General features: G+C 43.3%; 2 protein-coding genes across 6 annotated transcripts; both read right to left on the bottom strand.

The window, feature by feature from the left end:
- Positions 1-2,689: 2,689 nt before the first annotated feature.
- LOC6550359 lies at positions 2,690-9,584 on the bottom strand. 5 transcript variants are annotated; one of them, XM_026981918.1, is made up of 5 exons: positions 9,188-9,584; positions 5,084-5,548; positions 4,879-5,005; positions 3,163-4,455; positions 2,690-3,088 (listed from the first exon to the last, which is right to left on the bottom strand). In XM_026981918.1, the coding sequence occupies exons 2-5, from the start codon at positions 5,384-5,386 to the stop codon at positions 2,946-2,948; spliced, it is 1,866 nt and encodes a 621-aa protein (XP_026837719.1). In that variant the 5' UTR covers positions 5,387-5,548; positions 9,188-9,584; the 3' UTR covers positions 2,690-2,945. The 5 variants fall into 5 exon arrangements, with proteins under 5 accessions (XP_026837719.1, XP_026837722.1, XP_026837720.1 ...); XM_026981921.1 differs by lacking the exon at positions 9,188-9,584 and adding an exon at positions 8,869-8,885; XM_026981919.1 differs by lacking the exon at positions 9,188-9,584 and adding an exon at positions 7,044-7,141.
- Positions 9,585-11,898: 2,314 nt separating this feature from the next.
- LOC6550360 (monocarboxylate transporter 1) lies at positions 11,899-22,738 on the bottom strand. The gene is made up of 5 exons (XM_001977730.3): positions 22,324-22,738; positions 14,950-15,131; positions 14,742-14,868; positions 13,144-14,673; positions 11,899-13,078 (listed from the first exon to the last, which is right to left on the bottom strand). Exons 2-5 carry the CDS (start codon positions 15,112-15,114, stop codon positions 12,939-12,941), a joined length of 1,962 nt encoding a protein of 653 aa, XP_001977766.1. The 5' UTR covers positions 15,115-15,131; positions 22,324-22,738; the 3' UTR covers positions 11,899-12,938.
- Between the last annotated feature and the right edge of the window lie 985 nt (positions 22,739-23,723).

Consider the following 23,723-nt stretch of genomic DNA (forward strand, 5'->3'; position numbering starts at 1 on the left):
GGAGGGAGTGAGAGAAGTTGCTTACTGTGCTTGCCAAAATCCACAAGCAATGCGCCTCGCTTCTTTGTTTACATTCGTTCTTTGTCTGCAGTTGTTGCGTTGCATTGGCAGGCTCTCCCTCTCTTCTCGTTCTCCTCTTTGCGTTCTTCACTTGGCCTTTTGACGCTGCTGCAGTTGCGCAAATGAAACCGCTCTTCGCTCCGCTCTCTCTGTCTTTTCTCTTCTGTTAACTTGTTGCGTCTTTGCGAGAGAGTGATAACAGTGAGCCCTCGTGAATGAGATCAGTAGATTTGAAGTGTACCTTGCTTTTATTTGTAGGTACATACTTCACCTAATTATTGATTTTCGATTAGTCCAGCGATTTAACTTTATTATTTATGTGCTCTTTCTTTTCGCAATTTTAATTAATAAAACGAGTATAAATAGTTTCAGCATTTTTTACCTTATTTCTATTGCATTTAAATTAAACTGCATATCTAAGGTCATGGCGCTGTCCCAAAAGTTTGAAAAATAATCGATAACTGTTGGAGTTTCTAAACCGAATAGGGGGGAAGTGGGACAATGACACCGCACACAACCACGTGGCATTTGCATGCGAGTACTTAAAGCTGAGGCTGTCGGCAACAGATTGTTGATTTGCTGTGCGCTGTTGCCACTAAACCACCCTAATTGGTTACACACCTAACACAGCTGACAGTATATTGACCCGGTCTCGACCGAACTAGGCAGTCCTGACGCCACACAGCCATGCAATGGGTTATTTTGTTGCAATTTACAACATAAAGTTAATTTCCTACTTAAAATGTTTCTAGGAAACTTATCTTGTAGGAGCACAGCTTATAAACAAGGTTCTTAACATTCCCATTCTAGGCCAAACTAGGAATTCCCACTATGAGTTATTGAGCAGGGACTTAATAAAAAAGTTGATTTTACTTAAAACCATTTTTAAAAAGTACAAATCTTAAAGAATATATAACTGTTATTGGCATAGCTATAAAATGGCTAGTTGGGCAGGCCAGCTGCTATGAGTCCTGTTTCTGTTTCCACTTGTTGCTCAGTTGGTTACGCCCATAAGTGGGTGACTTGACTTCCTATGTGTGCCTTCTTTAACTCCCATGAAAAGAGGATTTATTAGGGCGAAGGTTCGGTTGTGCGTGAGTTGTATTACCACCCATCATCCCAGCAATGGAACCTCCGCTAGGTTAAATTATTTTCATCATGAATTGAATAGGTTTTTGCCAAATTAGATTTTCGAAAATTAAAGAGGCGGTCAAAGAACGTTCGCTATGCCCAAGCTGGCCGATTTGGTTTGTTTCCCTGTGATTTGTTTTCCATTTAGTTCCGCTGATGCTGACCAACTGCGAGAAATGTATTTGTCATTGGGTTGGTGTTAGATACAGAGAACTTGGCCAGAGCTTCGTGTTGTTGGCGCTTGGTTTTGGCATGTATTTTCAACTTGTTTCCCCCGCCCTCTATTTGATAAGCACCGCTGTGCGTTGAACCAGATCGTCTCATCGTAACATTTTTTAAAACACTTTTTCGAGTCTGTAACTTTCCGCTTGCGGAGTTACATATCATTTTTGTGCCTGGTTCTTAACGGAATTCACTGCTGTATCGCTGCTGTTTTGTTGTCATCCACCAAACTGGTTTATTCTTTAGCACTCCTAATTTGCACATACTCGTATGTATATTTCTTTGGTCAACGGGCTCCACTTTCATCCAGTGTGGGCGTTTTGCACTGATAACAGTTTCAATCAAAGCCAATATACTGCATGCCGAGTCGCAGCTCTCTAGGTCTTATATATAGTTCCGAGATCCCGTTGTCAAATGATGCAGGTCAAGAATATTCACTATCATTTTCGCTATCACTCTCGCTTTAACTTACTAGTGGGTATCTGATAGTCGAGGATTTTTTTTCGCGGCTCTGCAGATTGCATTTGATTACCTGCATTTTGTGGGGAAATAAATTAAAAGTTCAAAGTGCCTTAACTTGGTTATTTTCTGATTGGCTTTAACTTACTACACAACAATCTAGATATACTCTAAATTTAGAATCCCTACCTTTAATAAATTTTCATGCGATTTATTATATACATATTATATATGTTTTATAGAAAATTGCAGCTTTCGTTACATAGGATACACAGAATTGCATGAAGACGAATCAAAAATAAATTCTCATAAATCATCAAGTTGGCACCAATGTTTGTTCAATTCTTTCCGCATCAATTCTCAGTGTCATTGATCGTTGATTTCGATGTTATGATCTGTAGGCTCGTGATATTCACGTGCTCCTTCCAATTCATCCAGACTTTCTTCCGCAGTGTCATAAGATTCTTGTTAGATTTTGAACTTTGGATTCTGTCAGACGGATGGACAACAAATTTTGATTAGACTTCATTGCTGCATCACAAGAGATGAGATCATATAACGAAGAAAATGTACATGTAAATCATTAAAAGGGGCTGGTGGAGAATAATAGTCTCAGGATAATTATAACAAACACTCGCTTAAAATCCAATGCTCCATCCGAAAGATATTTTCAAATTACTTTCGAGGATTTTTCAAAATGAAAAGTAATGTGGGCTTGTTTGTTTAAAGTTGTTTTTATTTTATATATATTGTCGTTAAATTTCGAATATATTTTCTACTTTTAGGAGCAGCTGGAGCAGCTTCAATGAAACGCTTGTTTTAAAGTTTTGGCAGCTTATGCATATTATTTAACAATTATCAATATTTAATACAATTAATTTGCTACACTCGAAAAGTATATACACAATGTACATGCTGAATATAGTTTACATAAACATACAGATAAAAAAAAAGCATTGGGCAAATGCAATAACAAGAATAACATTTTGCTGAAGTTAGGATGGATGTGGGAACGGTCTTGGTCCTGGAATTGCTGGCACTTAGTAACACTATGCGATCATACGATCAGTTCATCAGTTGATTGACTTCACGGGTGATGATTTCCGGCTGCGTGCGCGGATGAAGTCTTCCAGATACCAGCCGGCAAAGGCCATCACGCAAAGGGCATTCAGCAGGTTGAGGGTCACCGCATAGCTGGTGTGATCCCGGATTAGGCCTTGATGAGGGGAGGGTTACGCAATTAGGAGATTAGAAGTTGCAATTATATGGGTATGTGTATCTATTGCTCACCAATCAGCGGTCCGAAGATCATCGAAAAGGTGCCGGACATCAGCAGCTGCAGGCCAGCAGCCGCCGGCAATCTCTTCAGCGGCACATAACTGGGAATGATCAGGGACCAGAAGACCGTGCGGAAGGCCTTGTTTAGGCCCAACCACAGAAAGATGGCCATCATGACGTAGAAGTTTGAGGTCATCGAGAGGAACATGCGGCCAATGCACATGCCCAAAATGCCCACAACGAAGAAGGTACGGTTGCTGAGATTGATCTTGGCGGTGATCAGGGGGATAAGGAATCGAACCACCAGATCGAAGAATCCCAGCGTGGACATGGCCAGGGCAATCTGGTCCTTGTTGAAGCCCAGATCACTTAGAATGAAGGGTGTCAGGATGGCGAAGTTGATTTCCACAAAGTTGATCAGAGTGATGCCCACTGCCAGGTTGACATAGGTGATATCCCTCAGCAGATCCATATCAAAGAAGATCACCACTTTCATGTAGAAAGGCAGCTTCTTGCGGCGTTGGCGCTCCTCCTCATCCTCCAGTTCTTGCTTTTCCTTCTCCGTTAGCTCGGTGGTGTGCACTTCGTGATCCGAATTGTAGCCATTGGCCTCCTCCTCCTTGATGCTGTGACTCACGGATATGCTGCGCAGCTGGCGCCCAGGATTCGAGTCCTTACTGTTCAGCCTCTTCAGCTCCATGTGGCCACTGCTGTCCGATTTTTCCCAGGTGTTCAGTCGATTTCGAGTACCCGCGCTGTTCAACGAGGCCCTCGAGCCGAACCAACCGTCATTGGCACGGGGCAGCACCGGGGTATCCGGCTCCACAATATTCTTGATAATATCATCGTCCTGATCCTCGCGCTCTGCCAGCGGCTGGACCTGCTGCAGTGCCTCCGCATCGCGATCCCGCTTCACCACGTGCCACTTGACCGGCTGGTAAATGAGCGAGCAGGCGATCGTGTGCAGTGAGGCGCCGGCGAAGAGCAGTGTCGTCCCCTGGACACCAAACTCGTACAGCATGTAGGTGGCGAAGTAGGGGCACACAATTGGTCCCAGGCCGGCTACTCCGAACTGGAAAGCTGTTGCAGTGCGTCGCTTCACCTTGAAGTACGTATTGACCGCCAGCGAGGAGGCGGATACCGTCAGTCCTCGTCCGAATCCGTAGAGGATCGAAAAGCTCATTATGTAGACGGCGAAGGTGTCGGCGAAAACCATCCAGAAGAGACCCAGGAAGGTCAGCACGGAGCCCACCAGGGCCACCACTCGATATGTGTAGCGACGGAAGAGGGGACCGTTCAGCAGACCTTTGTTAAAAAATCGAATTTAATTGTTGTTTGCAGTTTCAAATTGGAATTTAATGGCATGTGAAGAAGTTGTAATGTGGCTTCTAAATTTCTACTAAAGGCTGTAATTAAACTGCTGAAGAAAGCAAGTGACGAGCGCAGTTTGTAAGCTTAAAGTTTTTAATTACGAAATACACGCAATTCAGATAACTATATATTTCTGATCTGACAATCGTAGAAGACCTGTGATATGGTGCTATATTATATACGAATTTTCTAGTGACAGCTACGTTGCGATTTGTCACTACGTGGACTACATACAAATGAAAGTTAAGGCTTCTAATGACCTTGAATATAAATATCTAATGACTCTATACTAATTGCAGCATTGCAAAGATCTCATGTGTACATATGTATATCTCATCTTCCTCCCAACCCTCTCACCTGTAAATGCGGATACAGCAATCTGTGTGTTAATAATGGTGGTCAGTTCGGAGCTGGAGATCCCTAGACTAGCCATGCGATCGCGGAACAGGATGCCAAACTGCTGGGCCAATGCGAACGTCACCAGCTATACAGTGGAGAATGGATAAAGAGGCAAAAGTTAATATGTACATCCATTCAGGCGAGTAAATCGATGGCCACTCACAATGTTGACGCCACTGGCGACGGACACCAGCCAGCCCCATCCCCCATCGGGCGCGACAAAATCTTCACCTAGATCACTCTTGTCCCGCTTCTTTTTCGCCGGATGTGATGCTTTCGCTGGTACCCTCTGCGGCTGGGATTTGGCTATGGAATGAGTATGCGTAGGAGGCGTTATCTTGGTCTGGCCAGCAGCTGATCCATTCTTGGGGATCAGCTGCTCTGCCTGCTCTTCGGGTAGCTTCAGTCTGAGTGCCCCATCGTTGTTGTTGTTATTGTTGTTTTGATTGTTCCCATTATCGGTCATCTTGGAATTGTGGATACGCTGGGCGTCCTGGACTAGGAGTAGGTGGGGTTGGAGCTTGAAGCGTGTAGCCTGGGTTAGTTTAGCGCGGAGGGATCTTGTCCGGTTGTTGCATTACTGCTCGGATCGGATGAATGGGTGCGATCAAATGCAGTAATTGCAATTCTGTGGATTGAAAAGGGGAAAGTTTGGAAACTGCTTAAGTGAAACTTAACTATATAGAATGCTATAGTCGAGTTCCCCGACTATCAGATACCCGTTACTCAGCTAGTGGAAGTGCTAACGAGAAATTTCAAAATTTTCATACATACATACTGTTACATACTTTTCAACGAATATAGTATACCCTTTTACTCTACGAGTAACGGGTATAAAAATAATTCAGAGAATATAGACTACATAGTAATTTCGTTCAATAAATGAAAAGTAGTTTTGTATTTTTGAATTAAACATCACATAGCACAAAAATCGAATAAGTCGTTTTCCAACTTTTTTCATTCGAAACCGTAGAGGATTCGTTCACTCGACCGGATTTTTGAAGTGTTCCCTAGTTTTACAAACGTTTCGCACTTTACTGTGTTTTTTTTTTGCAAAGTAAGTTATTTACATATTTATTTTAAATTTTACTAATTTTTATTCATTTAGAATTTTGTGTGCACGATAAGTCACCATTTATCTGTCACTATTACTCACAGTATTTTCACTAGGGATATCTTTTTAGTATTTCGTCATGCTGAGTTGACGTTCATATTGGGCCTTCATTGTCATTAAATTTAAAAAATTCTCAAAAGAAAAAAAAATATATACCAAATGTAATTATATTTAATATCACAGCTCAATTGATTGGACTTTTGTTAATTTTTGTTTTTTTTATTGATCATCGGAACAAGACTTTGCGAGACGGCGAAGCGAAAGCCACAACCTCAACTGAACTAATATTTTGGACAACTATCACTCTTCTTGTGCTAAACGATATTATATTTTTGGACCGGAAACGTGATTGCCTAAAAGCGCCAGGTATGTAAATAATACCGATTTAGCCCCCATTATATAAAAACGGTATCGCCAGCAACACCTCATCAAACGTCAATGGGTTCGATTGTTGGTTGGTTATGATGATGATCGGTGGGTCGGTTGGTCGGTTGGTCGGTCGGGAGAGCGCCGCCTTATCGCACCTGCCTACGATTTCATTTCGGAGAGCAGAAGTTATGAAATGTATTTGCTTTTCTCGAACGCAGAACTCGTATCCGCGAGTTTGCTGACCAGTATGTAAGTGCTCATTGTACATACTTGAGCCGACTTGGGCGACAAAGGCGCCGAAACATCGATATATATGTACATATGTCAGGGCCGGTATGTGGGGCTTTAAATAAAATGTGATAATGTGATAAGGCGCACTCATTTGCCCACCGATATCGTTTAATTATATTGTAGCGGGACGGTTATATCCGTCACACAAGGGTTTTCACAACCAATCAATCGCCGGAATTACTGCACTCAAAGAAATTGCGCTTCTTTTCTCCTATACCAACGAATGAATTTGCTATAAACTATTTGTTATTCTACTGCTTATCAGCTGGGGTTGTATCATTCCCCTCCCACAAACAATATTTACGGAATTTTCCCGACTTCTTCTTGGAGCACCTACTATCCCACTTACTTGCTGCTCTATCGCACTCCGAATGGCTTCCAGTGGTTTTGCGAATGCTCCAGCAGCTGAACCGAACCGAACCAAACCAAGCCGAGCCGAACCGATCCCCGCGAATGACCACTGCAAGTATATGGGGGCAGAAGATAAGACTTGGTGGCAAAGTTCGCCTCATATGCGATATACTACTGGGGATGCGATATAACGTGGGGAAGCGAAGAGCGGCCTGTACTAAAGGTCGCGCTACCCAGTTGGCCATTAAAACGCTGAACAAATAACAATTTTAAAGTGCTTTAATTGCCAGGCAATCGGCAACATACAACACATTTCTATACATGCTAAGCACAGTGGGTAAGAAGTGCTTATCGAAGTTTGATTCGGCGGCACTCGATATAACCGCATATAATGGGGCTAATTGACCTCAGTTTTCTGTTCAAGTGAATTAGCTGGTTGCGTTATCGAAGCGCCTGGCAGAATGGATACGGTTTATGGCCACAACTGTGGAATTTTTCAATGCCAATCATCGATCAGCAAGCACATGGCAGAAATTGGCCATAACAACAAGACAAGACACACGTGATAAGGTTTTGCACCCAAAAGTCAAAGAAAATGTTTGGCGGGTGGCGGGGAGCACACTTAAAATGCATCTTTAATCGCCTTGCTGTAGTGTGATTAGGCACACATATCTAAATGTCATCACTTAATTATCATGATTTAAAACTGGCCGTCGAGGAATTTGTTTGGGAGTCTCGTGAACTGCATTTAATTGGAGTGGGTATATGTAAATCAGATAACCAATTAATTTATTGTACCAATTGTCGCTTTTTTACATATAGCCACGTAATCAAATGAAGTCTATCTTCATCTAAATAATTACATTTGTTGCACAATGACAGGAAAAACTACAGAGAGGAAAAACACATTTATTTAGTTGACAAATATCAAGTATAATCGAATGAACAGCTGCTACTTTAGTTTTCCAAGTTGATTAAATGAACAATACTTGAAACAGTTTCATAATCTATTAAATGTGAATCAATTCCCTGAGTAAACTTTGATCGCTGATCAATTGGCGCTCGGATCTTGCCACTCGCAAGAAAGTTCGATGATAATTAGTTTCCCAAACTGTTTAGCACATGCCTGATAGGCACATTAGGCAATTTCAAGATTAGCGTTTCGGAAAAGCCATCTAAGTACTCCAAAAACATAAATACATACACGAGTATGCGGTATTATTGGCCTCAAGTGCTTGATTAACACGCGTCGTTTAAGGCGATCAAGCCAAACACAAACATTTGTATAATTAGAGCTTTCCGCATTATATGACTTCCACCCACTTTCCGACCCACCGCCACCGGGCATAGGTGTATTATTCACACACCATAAAGGAGTATTTGCATGGGCCTAACAAAGATGGCCATAACGGAGACGATGGCCATAAAAACATTTACGGCCGGTGGACTGACTCGACTGCCTTTTGGTAGCCACTGGGTGCCTCGTATCTACGAGTATGAAGTGTAATCGCGGCGTTTGAGAGGAAGAGCTACTTTGATTGATGATTGATTGATTGGCGGGAGAACAGCACGTATGCACCGGTTTTGAAATCATACGTAACGCTCGAAATAATCCATCCATTCGTCGCAATGTCACAATAAACTGACTATTTATAAAATATACCTGAATACATAATCATGAAGTGGTGAAATTGCGTGCTATTTGTGTGAAAATGAATTGTTTTGAAAACGATTTCCATTATATCTGATTCATGTCTTAAACTTGTCTTATTCGCTGACTTTGACAAGACAAGTATTGCTTCCACCAAGAAAACGCTTTTTACCGGTAATAGTGATGCAAGTGATTTTGGTAAGTTTTAGTCACACGGCGAAGGCATTTGGAAAACGTGTTTTGAAGTGCACATTCATTTAGAATAAGTATCTTGACCGCTGTTTGAGATATGTATTTGCGATACACACGCTCTATTTATTTAGTGTGGTGCACGTGTCTCGAAAAGCGCGCGCTTTGGTTAAAAAAAATATCATCTAGTTTTCTGCTCTAGTGCTAATTGCTACTAAACTTAAATACAAATGCTAACGCACATACACACACGAACACACTATATATATATTTGTACATATATTTATGTATTTGGGCCGTACGTTTTATTTTTGTAAGTGATTTCCCTTCTCCTCCGTCGGCTGCTGTTGTTGTTGTTGCTGCTGCTGCTGCAGTAAACTTGAGGTACTAAACAATAACAAAAACACCAAAAAAAAAGGAAGGTAGGAATAAGAAGAAATTAAAACGAGACGAGCGGCGGCGTCAATTCAAGTAAATAGAATATATGTAGATGTACACATATAGACATTTAGAGATATGTATATATTCAACAGGCGACGACTTTTCCGTTACGTTCACCAGCGCGAACTGAACTGAACAATTTTGTGAATTATAGTATTAAACAGCCAAACACAACGCACACACTGGCGCACATCAATGCAATGCCCGCTCACTGTTTCCACTGCTGCCGTCGTCGATGTGTGCGTGTTATTTTGGTCTTCTTTAGCTTCGGTTTTAGCTTTACCGTTGCCGTTGCCGTTGCCGTTGCTTCGCTTCTTCTTCTTCTTCTTCTTCCTCCCTCTGGCAGCTGCCTTCTTTATTTTTGTATTTATTTTTTCGGCTGTGTTTGCACTTGTTGTTGTTGCTGCCTTGCCCCTTTTTTGATAAGGCCATTATTCCGTGTTACCACTGTATTTGCCTTACTGTTGTTGTAATTAGTTTTGTCGTCGCACACCCGATTATCAACGGCAAATATGGGCACATATACATGCATATCAAGCACACACACACACACACACACACACACACACATACACACGGTGCACACAGTGAGTTGGCACACAGATAACTCCATACTGAGCGCATTACGTATACGCACGGTGCGCGAAAACCAAAAACAAATAACACAACTCATAAATACATTATGATAGCGACGACGATTAGAATTTGATTTTGCCATCGACCGCCACCCTGGAGCAAAGTGTCATTTGATTAATTAGGAAAATCAATTTCCATAAGTGCCAGCCGAACGAGACGCACAGTTTCTTTAACCATACATTTTCATTTAAAGCGATCAAAAAGATGACTGCAATTTATTTTGGAGCAATGCTTCTACAGCCTGAAACTTTTGGTGTTATATGAGTACGCGTTATCTAGGTCAATTAGAATGGCTTTTTTTGATACGACCTGATCTAGAACTAGTTGTATTGGTTTCTAGCCTTGGTTTCAAACAAAGTTTTAAGTTCCAGGGCAAATGAATAATGAGCGTAGCATACTGAACAATTTCAAAGCTAATCCCACTCGCTACTTACTCAATAGATCTTCTTTTCAAGCTAAACTTTCGAGGCTATAATTTCTGTAGCGATACATGACAATATCACGAAAAAGGGTGACAGCAAATAATTAAAATAAAACCAGCTTTTTGCGGCATTTTCACCAGCACACATCCCACTGTGCGTCTTACGTTTCCCAGCAGACTTTGCCTACAGGAAGTGCGCATAGTTGGCCGGCAAGTGACGGGCGTGTTAAGCCCTTGGTTTTGGCCCGAAGCTGACAGGTTGTCACTGTAACTGGAAGTGGAACAGACACCAGAGACCGAACTCTGACCAAGTCCTACTAGATATGGTATGTACATATGCGCATACATTTTGCATTTGACTTGAAGGCCGTTGGGAACCGTGACGCATGATGGTGATGGCCAGATCGAGGACTGGGCGCAAAGTGAAAGGTTCGGTTCGAATTGGGATTATTTCGTCCGGGTATCTGGGATCTTCTGCTCTGACATCTGTCCGATTATCAGCGTCAAGTGCTAAAAATAAGCTTGCAAACTAAGTCATATTTTTATGCCTGATGATCTTGGGGATAACCTACCGTACTGTGCACGAACTTCATATAATTAACTTGTGATATTGATTGGAACTGCGAAAAATACGAAATTGCTTTGATACATATCGATATTTTTACTAATAAAGATTGGGCAACTGGAACCTTTGCTCCCCATCCATCTAAAGTGGTCAGAATGTGAATTCATTCGTTTGTGCCGTTTACAATTCGCCGATAGCCTGAGAACCTGGAATTTGGCATACCGCATTTTTCATTTCGATTCTTGCCTCCCGGGTACAAAGACCAAGGTGGGTGTGTCGAACCGCAAATAAAACAGCGGCAACAGCAGTTTCTTGCCGTCGAAGTGACGAAGTGACGATGCCCGCGACACGATCATAAATTCGGGTATTATTTGGGAAGTATTTGAAGAATACAGTGAAGCTTCGCAGAACGGAAAATACCCTCCCATATACTTAAAGTTGTCTACATGCACACGGATATTTTCCAGTTTAATGGTTAAAGTATTTAGAGTATATTATATTTTATATATTATTATTTATCGCATTAAATCAAATGTAAATTTGACTTATTACGAAACTAAGTGGAATTACAAGTTATTTTTCGGAATATTAAGAATTTTATGGAAAACCACGTTATAGAAGAACTCATACCTTACTTTCCATTGTACAACCAAAATCCTAAACGTTATTAAATGTATAAATAAAGCGTGTATTCTGAAAAACAAAATCCAAAAGATCTTTCATTTATCCGTTTCGTAGTACCCCTTAAAATGGCATCAAAAATTGAAATTGCGGTGTATGCCAATTGTATTCCAGACATAGTTATAAATAATTATTCATAAATATGCTAAAGCCAAAGCTAAAAACAGGACATTTTCGAGCCTACTTTTAGGAGCACCTCCAAAGTTGGCTTGCAAGCACCATTAAAACTGATTAACCTGGTTTCTCCTAAATAAATGACATGCTAGCAGTCAAACAAATGTGTTTGCATTTATTTCGTAATTCAACAACATTCAGATACATTTTGGATATTGAAATATTCGAACAAGAAACGCACACAACATTCACTTATATATTTATTGGTTTATTTTTACCCTTTTCATATGCAAGGAAAAATGTTTACACATATTCTACCAACGGGCAATTCATTATTAGTTATTAAAGTAAATCGTTCTCAAACAGCGAACACCGACCATAAATATTTCAAAAAACTTCTTATTGTTTTTACATTACATATAGATAGTAAGAATCTTGATAAGCTTGTTCAACAAGGTGTATATTTGGAACAAAACACTCTTGAGATTTTGTTTATTTGCTCTAAGCTGCTATCTTACTGAGAACCTTGATAAATATGGAACAAACCCTTGTACGCCTCTGCATTATTGATTTCTTCTAAGTAATCTATGAGTAAAATGCATACTAAAGATAGTATCAACTCCTTAAAATCATACCCAAAACGTTGAGATATGTTTTACTACTGCCCTTAGGCCCTTAATCAATACGTTTATTTTCAAAGTACACAAAAAGTAGTTAAGCTTCTCACTTTATAAATACGTGGACTCACATGTTCAAACCTTGGTGTATTTCAAATTAGTCACTTAAGAATAGGTGTATTCACTTTTGCACAATTTCACTACTTTTACTAACTAATATACATATATTTTTTATCAACTGCGGAACAATATTGTTACACTTATAACGTATCACTAAGTACATTCAATTATTAGTAGTAAGAGTATCAAAAGCTAAAAAAAAAATGGACCGTAAGTATAGGTAGCGATGGGAATTATGAGCTAGTTAAGAGATAGGTTTCTTAGGTATCTTTACGCTCAAATAATACTATTCACACAAATCGATCGGGAAGTATGGACTAGGTAATGTCTACAGCGCCAAGTTAGCCATGATATCGCACACTGGGATGGATATATGCAAGTAGTTCAGTTTCGACGAAGGTTTTGAGCTTCCGTTTCATCGCATTTTCGGTTTATTCGGCTTAGTATGAATGTGACTTCTATTGGCCCAATCCTTTGGAAGGTTTGCCCAGAATGCGGCGCACCACGGACTCAGTTAGCCAGAGGAGTAGAGCCAAGAGAGTGAGTGCATTGATGGTATGGATGGTGGCAGCATAGCCATAGGCCTCCGTTAAGATACCTTTAAGGAAGATAGTAATAGTTACTACTTTTCAGACGCAACATGGCGGCTTCCATGAAACTCACCAAGAATGGGGCCCATGGCGAAGGAGAACATGGTGTTGAAGATGAGCTGCAGACCAGATGCAGCTGGCAAGCGGTTCAGCGGAACGTAACTGGGTATTATCAGTGGTGAGAAGATGGTTCGGAATGCCTTGCCAAAGCCGATCAGCAGGAAGACACCGATCATGACCTCGTAGGAGTCGGTAAAGGCCACCACCACACGGCCCACGGCGATGCAGAGGATGCCGAAGGCAAAGAGCATGCGGTTATCCAGCTTCACCTTCTCCAATGCCAGCGGAGCGAGGAACCTCACCGATATATCCATGCAGGCCAGCAGCGACATCACCAGCGAGATCTGTGTATCCGTGTAACCAAAGCTGTTCAGGATGAATGGGGTCAGCACCGAGAAGTTCATCTCGCCAAACATCATGATGCTCATGCCCACGGCCAGGTTGACAAAGGTGAAGTCCCGCAGAAGGTCCAGATCGAAGAACTTGCTCACCTTCTGGAAGAAGGTCATGCGCTTCTTGGCCTCCTCCTCGGCGATATCGTCGGCCATATTGTTGAGCAGATCCACCTGAAGCGACTCGGCGGTCTTCTGCAGCAGTGCCTTGTCCTCTGCACAGGTGCAGCGCAGGAGCTCATCCTGACCAGGTCGCGAATACACGCTCGTCTTGCTGGCATAGCGATCGAGGTCCTCGCGCTCGCGATTGAAGTAGTTTGGCTTATACAAGGGCGCGGCGGTTGGAGTGTCTGGACCCTGGTCATGCCGATTCTGTTCCATTCTATCGAGATTCTCACGACTCCTGGACGAAACCTGACGCATCAGCGCTTGGCGAGTGCGACGAGCTCCTCCGGCGCTCTCCGAGGTCAGGGAGAGCTTTGATCCAAACCAGCCATCATTGGCACGGGCCAACATGGGTGTTCCCGGCTCGGTGATCTCGTAGCCAGGCCTCTCGGGATCGTCGACATTGAAGAGGTATTGCGACGAGAAGATGCCGCGCTTGGAACGTTTCTGATACTGACAGTACTTGCATTCGTAGTCCTTCCACGGATCATTGCTGGGCGACAACAGATTGCCATTGGCCTCCAGCAGTTCTGGTTGCAGCTTCTCGGTCTCGGAAATCCCCTCGATTGCAGATGCAACTGGTTTTTCGGGCTTCTTCACATGCCAAAGCACGGGCTGCAGGGTCAAAGCGCACAGAATGGCATTCATGGCGATGCCAGCGTAGATCAGAATGGTGCCCTGTGCTCCATAGTAGCCCAGCAGCACGGTCGACACCTGCGGAAAGAATATGGGTCCCAGGCCAGTGATGGTCCATGAGAAGCCGGTGGCACGACGCCTTCTTAGCTTGAAGTACGTATTGACCGCCAGAGAGGTGGCTGCCATGGCAAGACCCAAGCCGATGCCAAATATCGTCGACAGGCAGATGATATACTGCCAGAAGGTGGTGCAAAAGGCCGACATGAAGATGCCCAGGAAGGCCAAAGTGGTGCCGGTCAAGGCCACCTGACGGAAGGTGAACCGCCGGAACATGGCGCCATTGACAATGCCTATGGAGGTTAGGTATAGATAAATGAGATGCATATCGTCGCCTGTGCGTTGGCCTGGTGAAACTCACCCACTAGAGAGGAGACTGCCATCACCACGTTCACAATGGTCGTGGTTTGCCTGGCATCAAAGCCGAGGGAGTGCATCCGCACCCTGTAGATCAGGCCATACTGCTGCAGAGCCGGGAAGAGAAAGAACTGTGGGGGAATCGGAGGATAGAAGGATTAGTATGCCCCATCAGCCTGTCCGCTCCATCTCGGCCACGCTGTATCACTCACGTTATTCAAACCGGCTGCCAGACAGACCACCCAGCCCCATCCCCCGTCGGGCGCCACAAAATCCGGACCCAGATCGCTCTTGTCGCGACGCTTGGGCTTCTTTGGCTTCGTGGTGTCATTGTACACTTGGGCGTGATTCTTCTCCGTTAGGCTGGATTTCTCCATGGTGGCGCGATTTGATCCTGAAAGTGCAAAGACGTTGATTAATGGCACTGCCTGCGTCGTTTCGTTTCTGTTTTTAGTTCAGGCCTTTTCCTCGCTCAGGGCAGAACACACTAGGCCTACTATATACTTATAATATATACTGATTGAACGTTTAAGGATTAGGAAAATTGCGCTGTAGACACACACCTATTACGGGAACTAATGACCTATACGATACTGCGCTAATTGGATACGCATACAAGGCTATATGATAAGCAAATGTCACATTTCACCAGAAAATTAGCTGTTGCTCTCGGGGAAGCAGCAAAAATGAGTAACTTTAAAAGTGAACTCATATGGAAGTTGCATAGGTTTTAACTACTTACAACTTTTAATCTCGGTATTTATTATATCTGTGGTTCTTTGGGAACTGCTAACGTGAGGAATTGCAGTACTTAAAAGTGCAAAGTGCTGGGTAAATAGTGTAAATTAAAATGCATTCACACTTTTCATTGGGTAGCACCTATTTTTCCTGAGAACTCTTTCCCAGCGCGTTGTAAATCCTAAGAGGGCGTTAAATAGCCTAACGAATCTACAAATGCACTTCACTTGGGACAACATATGCCCATCCGGCGTTTTTCCAAATTACAAGGTATTGGGAAAGCTGTCATCATCAGACTCCATCGGCATTATCACATATTTCCCCCATATCGGCTGTTAAATCGGCGACACACCTTCAACGACGGGGAAGATAATGCTCTAATTGCTAATTGGGATCGCAGAGATAGGTGAATTGCCGGAGTCATCATTATATGACAGTCATGGGCATTTATGAACGGGGAGCGGTCGATAGAGACCAGATAGATAGATACTTCTATCTTTCGATTTGCCCATCATCATGGGTGCGACACACCACGGAGCTTGGGTATGCAAGGCACGCTTCCTGTCCCGCTGAAACTGACGCAATTTGGTGATCTTCGAGGGAAATCACTTGGCGGGTGTGCTTTGCCACATGCTTGGCGGAATGATTGCGGATTGGAGCGTGGTGCGAAAGCCGCCAGACCGGACCATCAAAATGCGGCAAGGCGCGGGACGCCATCGTTGTCATCGTTCGGTTCTGGCGATAATCAAAAGACAAGTTGTAAAAATAAAAGCATAGCTCGCCCAACCACGGCATCTCGTTTACTTATGCATCGATAGTGCGTGGACGAGTACAGCTGGTGCACTGGGCACATATCTTTATACATCCCCGGCTGCCCCGCCATCATCATCCATGGAACTTCATCGAAGCGTGCCATAAATTGACGCCCGCCCGCTGACGCAGCCCGACTGAAACCACGTCTGGCATCCAGGGAGGAAGGGGTACAGCCAGAAGTAGAAACCCCTGACGTTGGCACTTGGCAGACTTGCAGCTCCGAGCCATCGATCAGTTGAGAAAAACTGGATGAGAGTCGGGCATTTGCATAGGACGAAGCAAGGAATACACTGCAGCTTAGATTGCGTTACTATTCCGCCTCAAGCTGATATTAGATTAGGATTACGTATTGGTTACCATGTGGTATAGGCGAGAGAGCGTAAGCAAGTAATCTAAAATGCGAAGACATTGAAATTAAATCACTACTATGCTAACATATCAAAAGTGATCAGAATCAAGCACTCGACTTGTTCGCTACTCTATACTTGCGCACTCGGCGCATGACATTCCAAATTCAATATTGCTCTCGGCTATCTTGAGGGTATTAGGGCGATACTTTCGCTCTGAGTCGTCGAAATATCGGGCAAGTCGGACCGATCGAGATCCACCGATTCACCATATTCCGGTTTTTGGGGCTGGGGATCGGTGGGGCATGTGCCGAGGGGTTTCCGCAATTCGTCGCCGATGTTTTCTTATAAATGGCATTGTATTTTGCGCAGTCATGCCGCATGGACAACAATTTTGTGTAGAAAAACAAACACTCATGCTATGCGATGGGAGTGAGATAAAGTTGAAAAGTGCTGGCTATTTAGTTGGTTAGGTGGCGACAACTATCTACTTTTTTTTTCATTTTTCTTAATTCTCACCCAGCATGCCAGGTAACAGACATCTCAATGTGGCAGCCCAATAAAATGGAAATCCTGATTTGGTTTGATGGCTGGAGCCTATTCTTGGAACACCTGGCCATCGATAAGGGGCTTGTGCCTATAATTTGGCATTTTAATAAGATCGCCGGAGAAGAAGTCAATAAATAAAGGGATTCGCTGGGCTTATTGCCCATAATGGTGCTTATTTTACTAAAAATACCCAACTGCTATTCGAACCATGATATAATATGATAAGATAACGCAAGAATCGGCAGATTAAGTGTAAAAAACACAGTTCCGAGAATATAATCTTTGTCGATTTATCTTTGTGAATCTGTTGATACCTATCGGTAATTAGGGTTTACCAAAAATTCGGAATATGATGATCATACATGCATGATGAGATGCAAGATTAAAGTTCGATGAATTAACTTATCACAATTCAACATGAGCATAGTTTCAAGTTATCAGCTTGGTTTTAGCAACTACTGAATTTTTCTCAGTGCACCAATTAATGGGTCTACCAAATTCTAGGCCTTATCGCAGCCGAATGGCGAACGGTCGGCTGGTGAGTCATGCGGTCGGAAAGATAGATAGATAGATAGATAGATAGGACCCCGATGGCGGCACTATTGATTAGGTTCGATCGCCGGTTATCTTTGGGCGGGACGAAGCGGAGCCAGAGAACAAATGGTGGAAACACTTGTACCTTCTCAAGTTCACGACATGCCCACTCAGGCACACAGACAGAAAAAATACAAGGAGCGAGTGTGTAGAACAGGTGCAGCTAATGGGCGAACAACTATCCGACAAGCTTCCCATTGATACACTCGGAGAAGGAGATAGCTGAAGTAAATAGATACAAATGATATCTTGTGCTACACTATATTTAAACACTCGAAACACTCAAAAAGAGAGATATTAGTTGAAGTACGGTCAATTGTGCTCGTACTTGCATGAGTTTGAAACTGACTGCAACGAGTAAGATTTTCTCCAAGTGTTTCCACACGCAACGGAAGTTTTCTCCAGCATTTTCGCTCAGCCAATTGGCCCGTAATTGAGATTAATCGGTTTGCTTTGTGTGTAATAAACGGAATCGAAACGTATATACAACATATGAGTATTCATTCACATACGAGCATAGTATCGGTGAATAAATGGGTCTGCGAGAGGCGTCAACGATTGGCGCTCAGATCGTTTTATTTCAGAAGCGAACGCTTCAATTAAATCGTGTCAATGAGAATTGATTAAAGCCCAGAGATACGCGAGTAATTGATTCGCTGCTAATGAGAAAAGTAAGAGAACGCCAACTTTCAGCTGATCAAATAAGAGAATATACTATAATCTGGCTGAAGGTGAACTTAAAGTTTGTAGAGCAAAAAAACAATCATTGCACTTGTGAACGGGGGCTTTCGTCATAAATAATACTATCATAATCACCCACTGGTACGGATGGCTATATGGAGATAGCATCCATCCATCAATGGGAAAGCGCCACGAAGAGCTTACGTCTTTTCAGAAGATTACATTGGGAACGGATTCTGCTTTGATCTGATTGAGGAACATTATTTAATGATTTAGTATTGAGGGAGGCGAAAACAAATAATTCCACAGTGCTTTCAAGTCGAGTGTCTAGAAAATGCGTATGGAAATATTGGGTTTTTTATTTTGGCGCAGTATTCTTGCTATCAAAACAACACAGTTCCATGGAAAACGAAACGTTGTACTTACTTATTTGATTCGGAAGTCATTTTGTTGGCTACGGATAGATGTAATCCCTAGTTATATACCCGAACATGTTATTGGGCTACCGATGTGATTATCAAAAATAGTTACTCGCTGAAAGGGGTTATACAATACGCAAAACTATCGTTTTAGGGGCGTATTCTGCGTTTGACGGTATAATGACGCTGAAATCGCTGTTTAGAGGAAGTGATTTGTATGCACATAGAGCTAAAAACGGGTTTTTAGAAATCAACGTCGCTGGAGGACAGTTGAAAGTCTGACACAAATGTGATTGCGTTTGGCAGCATCAAGTTGTCCAATTAGGGTTTATTTCGGTAATATAAGCGCATCGAATCGTAAACTGCAATGAAGACCGACCCCCCGGTTCCACAGAATCTACGTGTGTGACCTTCCGATCCCAGAGTTGTTGGCGACTGCTACTTTTGTGGACCTGCGGTGTAAACAGACCTGCAAAATGCATAAAGCCCAACCAGAGTGGGTACAACATCTCGGGCATCATGCATCATACAGTTGAACGTCGCTAACTCGAACAAATGGCTGGGTGGTTGGCTTTGTGGTTGGTTTAGAAAAAGTTAACGCTGCTAATAAGCCAACCAGTGCACATGCAAAACATAATTTAAATCACTAACACTAGTTCTAGCTACACGCCACCTGGCGGCAAGCCACTGAAGCTGGACTGTGGTTCGGACGTTTTTTCGGCTTTGTTCTTCAGGGTCGGGAGCTGTTAGGTGGCTGCTGGTGGCTACTGGTGGCTGCTGGTGGGCGCTGGTGGGTTGGAGCTGGTTGGCATGGCAGCGGCGTCATGCTCGCTTTCAATAGAGACTAGAAATGGCTATTAATACTCCAGTGGACCTGGACAAAGTTATCATTCATGCGCTGCCTGCCAGCACTCAATTGCATCCGAGATTATGAGTAACGTGTTCGGAGCTTGCTATTTTAAGGCGCATTTCGAATGATTGTTATTGCCTGAAGGCCCCTCGCCCCACACCCCACACCCCTCACCCCTCACCAGGCCACAAAATAATCCCAACACCCGGCACATTCTCACATGTGTGTTTTGTGTGTTTTGTGTGTTCCCTGCGATATTCGAAGTGAAAATGGTATAATAGGGATAGGGAATGGGAAATGAGAATGGGATTGGGAATGGGAACGGGAATAGGAATGGGAATGTCAATCTCCGGCGCAATCTCCATACCATGTCCATGTCGCTTTCCTATGCAAAGCGTTTAATGCACATTTCAGGCCATTCCTAGGCACTGCTCTTCACTCCTCTTCACTCCTCTTCGCTTATTTTTCGTTTTATGTTATTTTATTTTTTGTTTCATTCTGTTTTTTGTTTTCGCTCTTGTGCTCGAGTCTCTGATTTTTGTGTTCAGCCAAATAAACTCACGTACTTCAACCCGACTCCCACCAAGTGGTGCCTTCCGTGAACTGAAGTGGTTGGCGGCCCCGGAGGAGTGAAGCGAAGTGGGGGGAGGTGCAGTGCAGGGTGGGGGATTGCGGTGCACTGGTGAAACCCAAAACCAATCCCAGAAATTCTCTTAAGCAAACTGGCCAGTGGTTCCAGTTTCAAACCCTAAATGCCAATGCCACTTGGGTGTGCTGTCAAACAAGACAAGTGTGTGTGACACACGATCCACAATGAGGAGATTCACTGAGATAAAAAACCTCCATTCAATCATGAAAATGTGTGGCTATAAGCCGGGAATTAGCAACATAACTTATTGATAAGCTTTGTTTTTCGCGGCAAGAAATTAACGCATTGTTGATATTGCTGATTCCCTTATTCTGCATAATCGATGTGAAGTGGCAAGAGGCAATGCAACATTTCAAAGTTTTTCAGTGAATTACCCCAACTATCTACGAGTATCAGGCACATAACAGTCTGCTGTTTTGGAGGCTTATCACCCCTCGAGATTCTGGACTTTTAAAATAGACCTTTGCACCGGCCTCTTGGCCATTGCAAATTTGCTAAGGGGAGGGCACGTAAGCAGCTTAGAAGTGCAGCTTAGAAATTCAATAGAGAATCAAGCTAAATGCGAAAAATACGAGTACCATTAATTTTACAGACGGATGCGTTCGAATCTGCCACCATATGAAGGCCAAAATGTAGGGCACACAGGTGATTCCTTTGTTTGCCCCTTGCAAAATGCAACAGGTTATCTGCTGGCGAGTTAAGTCGGAATTTCACAGAGTATTTCACCAGCTTTTATGAGCTTACTGCAAATACCATGGAAACCAACCAACAATGGTTATCTACGGACAGCATTATTCGGCTTATCTTGAATGCATCTGGATGCTTTTTAATCAAATGATAGGCCCTTAGAAGCCAAGCCTCGAGCTAAATTCGGATATTTTCATAATCAATGCTCATTTCATTCATCCCCCTCATTTGGGTGCAATAAGTGATGTACAAAGCAGCTGTACCATACAGCTAACCATGTAGGCAATGGCAATGAATGAGCTTACAGTACATACATATGTACATAGGTACAAATATGAGTTGAATGCAGCATTGATTGAAATGCCAATAACTTGCCTTTGATTCGGAATATATGTGTAAGTTAATTCCAATGCATCAAAAGGTGCGACTAAAGCTTTCGATCACTTTTAAAAATTAACCCAATTTGCGTGTCCACCCTAATGGCGGCGCCTTAAATGCATTGCCACTCGAAGACGTGGACTCCTTCCACTCCAGCTCCGGCACCGGATTTCCAGATTGAGGACAGCACCTGAGGCCTGTTAGGCGGCGATGGGGGAAAGCAAAGGCACCAGGAACCAGCCACCAGCCACCAGGCACCAGCACATCATAAAAATGTGTAATTCAATTTGGTAAACATTTTCTGTTTCCCGTCGACGGTTAGGCAAGAAATGCATATGAAAAATGCTGAAACCTTTGGCAAAACTCAATTTGGTTCCGGGATCAGATCATCCGGCTGCTGGGAAGGGGATTTGGGTCGGGCTAGACGGATTCCAGCTTGAAGGTAGTACATGTGGACTAATCACTTGGACAGCCGTTATTATTAAACATCAACATCATGTAATTCAGCAACTCAATTTGGGTTCTCTCTCAATAGAAATCCCATAAGGTTAATTCACAAATTTTCAAATCGCCTGCTCTAATTACGGTTTATGCCCAAAGGCAAAGCTGCTGAAAATCCTCTACACCAAAATGGTGGGCTACATTTGTTTTCAAATGCATACATATGTATGTATGTACATAGTTGAAAAGTCTCACAAAACCAACTCATAAATAGCAGTCACAAATCTCGCATTTGATAAGCCCTAATCGCAAAATCACAAGCACAGGTGTGTTGCTATTGCGGGTTACCATCGGAATTAATTTTCAAATTCAATCACAACTTTTCTTTTCAATCTGGTGTTGCCACTTAACACCATCTTCACTTGTTGATCGAGACTTACAGTTAGGGAACTTGTTGCCAATTATGTGCCTTCGGGTGTGCTGGATATCGCCGATGATCCGCTAATTCTAACACTTTTTCCAGCGTTTTGTGTGGCACGGAGAATTCAAAAATCTATGCACAGTAACAAAAAGAGAGTTCAAACACGACGACACGCGACGGATTATAAGCAGCAAGTGCTGCAGAACGAAACGGCGTGAAAAACAGCGTGGGGCTCAGCTGTTCTCTTTGAACGGCACACAATATTTGTACTCCTGCTGCTGGGTTTTTAACAAACAATAGCTTCTCCGTGGGAGCTTGTCTCCATCAAACTGCCACCTTCTTTCGCTCCGTGTACGTCCGCTCGTGGCTGTGTTTACTGTTACGCGGCCAGCAGTCGACTTGCTGCTGCTCCTCTGCTGCGGTCTGCTTTATAGCATTCCACGCCAATGCAAAGCGAAGCAGCAAGGCGGAGCGAGAGCAAGATAGCCGGAGAGAGAGGGCAGTACACTGAGACAAATGCGCGGCGACCGAGCAGGAGGAAACATGGAGCATGGCACGCAGAAAGTGTATGATCAAACTGTTTGAAATGTATGATCATATATTCCATATATATTCCTGTTAAGCATCACTAGCCGAGTCGATCTGGTCGTGTCCGTCCGTATGAACGCCTCGAACTCAGGAACTATTAAAGCTTGATTAGCTGAGATGGGCATGCGGTATGAGCTCAGGCGCAACGTTATCTCCATGGCTGCAGTTCGTGAGTGCCTGCTGCAAATGAACGTCACCGAAATTGATGCATTTTTTCGCCGTGTATCGCCGGTTAAGGCGGGAAGAGTGTGATGTGGCTCCGCTCCTCTCTTCGTGCGTGGGCAGCGCCAGGATAGACGATGCACCGTAAGTGCAGAGGATGCGATGCAGCAGCATTTAGCCATCCCAATTAGCAATTGCCCGACAATAGCCATCTCTCTCTCACTCTCACTCTCCCTCCCCTTCGCTCTTTCTCTCTTTCTCTCTTTCTCAGTTTCTCTGTCACGGCCAGGGCGACCCCTCTCTTTCGCACTCGCACAAGACCGGCTCAACAGTGGGCTGTAATGTGATTTGGCGAATGTTTACAGCCTCATAATGACGGCGTAGAACTCGGATCCGCTCAGAGACTCATCGAACTGAACGAAATTAAAATTTTTGTATATTTCTGTGCTTAGTCTCGAGCCGAACACGTTTCTAAATCAGAAATAAATGTATTTTGCATGCCATTATGCTAAACTAATCTTGGAATACAGTAATAAACTCAAACTTGCAAATTACTGGGTTCCAATTAATACCAAAATGTAATTAAATACTTTCTGTGTACAGAAATCTTCTAATGGGAAAAGAGAGAGAGAGAGAGAGAGAGGGAGAGAGAGACAGAAAGAGCGAGGG

This window comes from Drosophila erecta, unplaced genomic scaffold, assembly GCF_003286155.1.
Source record: "Drosophila erecta strain 14021-0224.00,06,07 unplaced genomic scaffold, DereRS2 tig00000126-arrow-pilon, whole genome shotgun sequence".
Lineage (NCBI taxonomy): Eukaryota > Metazoa > Arthropoda > Insecta > Diptera > Drosophilidae > Drosophila > Drosophila erecta.

Coding starts and splice junctions, on each gene's coding strand:
- LOC6550359 (XM_026981918.1), bottom strand. CDS start 5,386: ATGACCGATAATGGGAACAATCAAAACAACAATAACAACAACAACGAT. Junction 5,006..5,083: donor TCGCCAGTGGCGTCAACATT/GTGAGTGGCCAT, acceptor TCCACTGTATAG/CTGGTGACGTTCGCATTGGC. Junction 3,089..3,162: donor GATCTTCGGACCGCTGATTG/GTGAGCAATAGA, acceptor CCCCTCATCAAG/GCCTAATCCGGGATCACACC.
- LOC6550360 (XM_001977730.3), bottom strand. CDS start 15,114: ATGGAGAAATCCAGCCTAACGGAGAAGAATCACGCCCAAGTGTACAAT. Junction 14,869..14,949: donor TGGCAGCCGGTTTGAATAAC/GTGAGTGATACA, acceptor ATTCCCCCACAG/TTCTTTCTCTTCCCGGCTCT. Junction 14,674..14,741: donor GGCAGTCTCCTCTCTAGTGG/GTGAGTTTCACC, acceptor TAACCTCCATAG/GCATTGTCAATGGCGCCATG.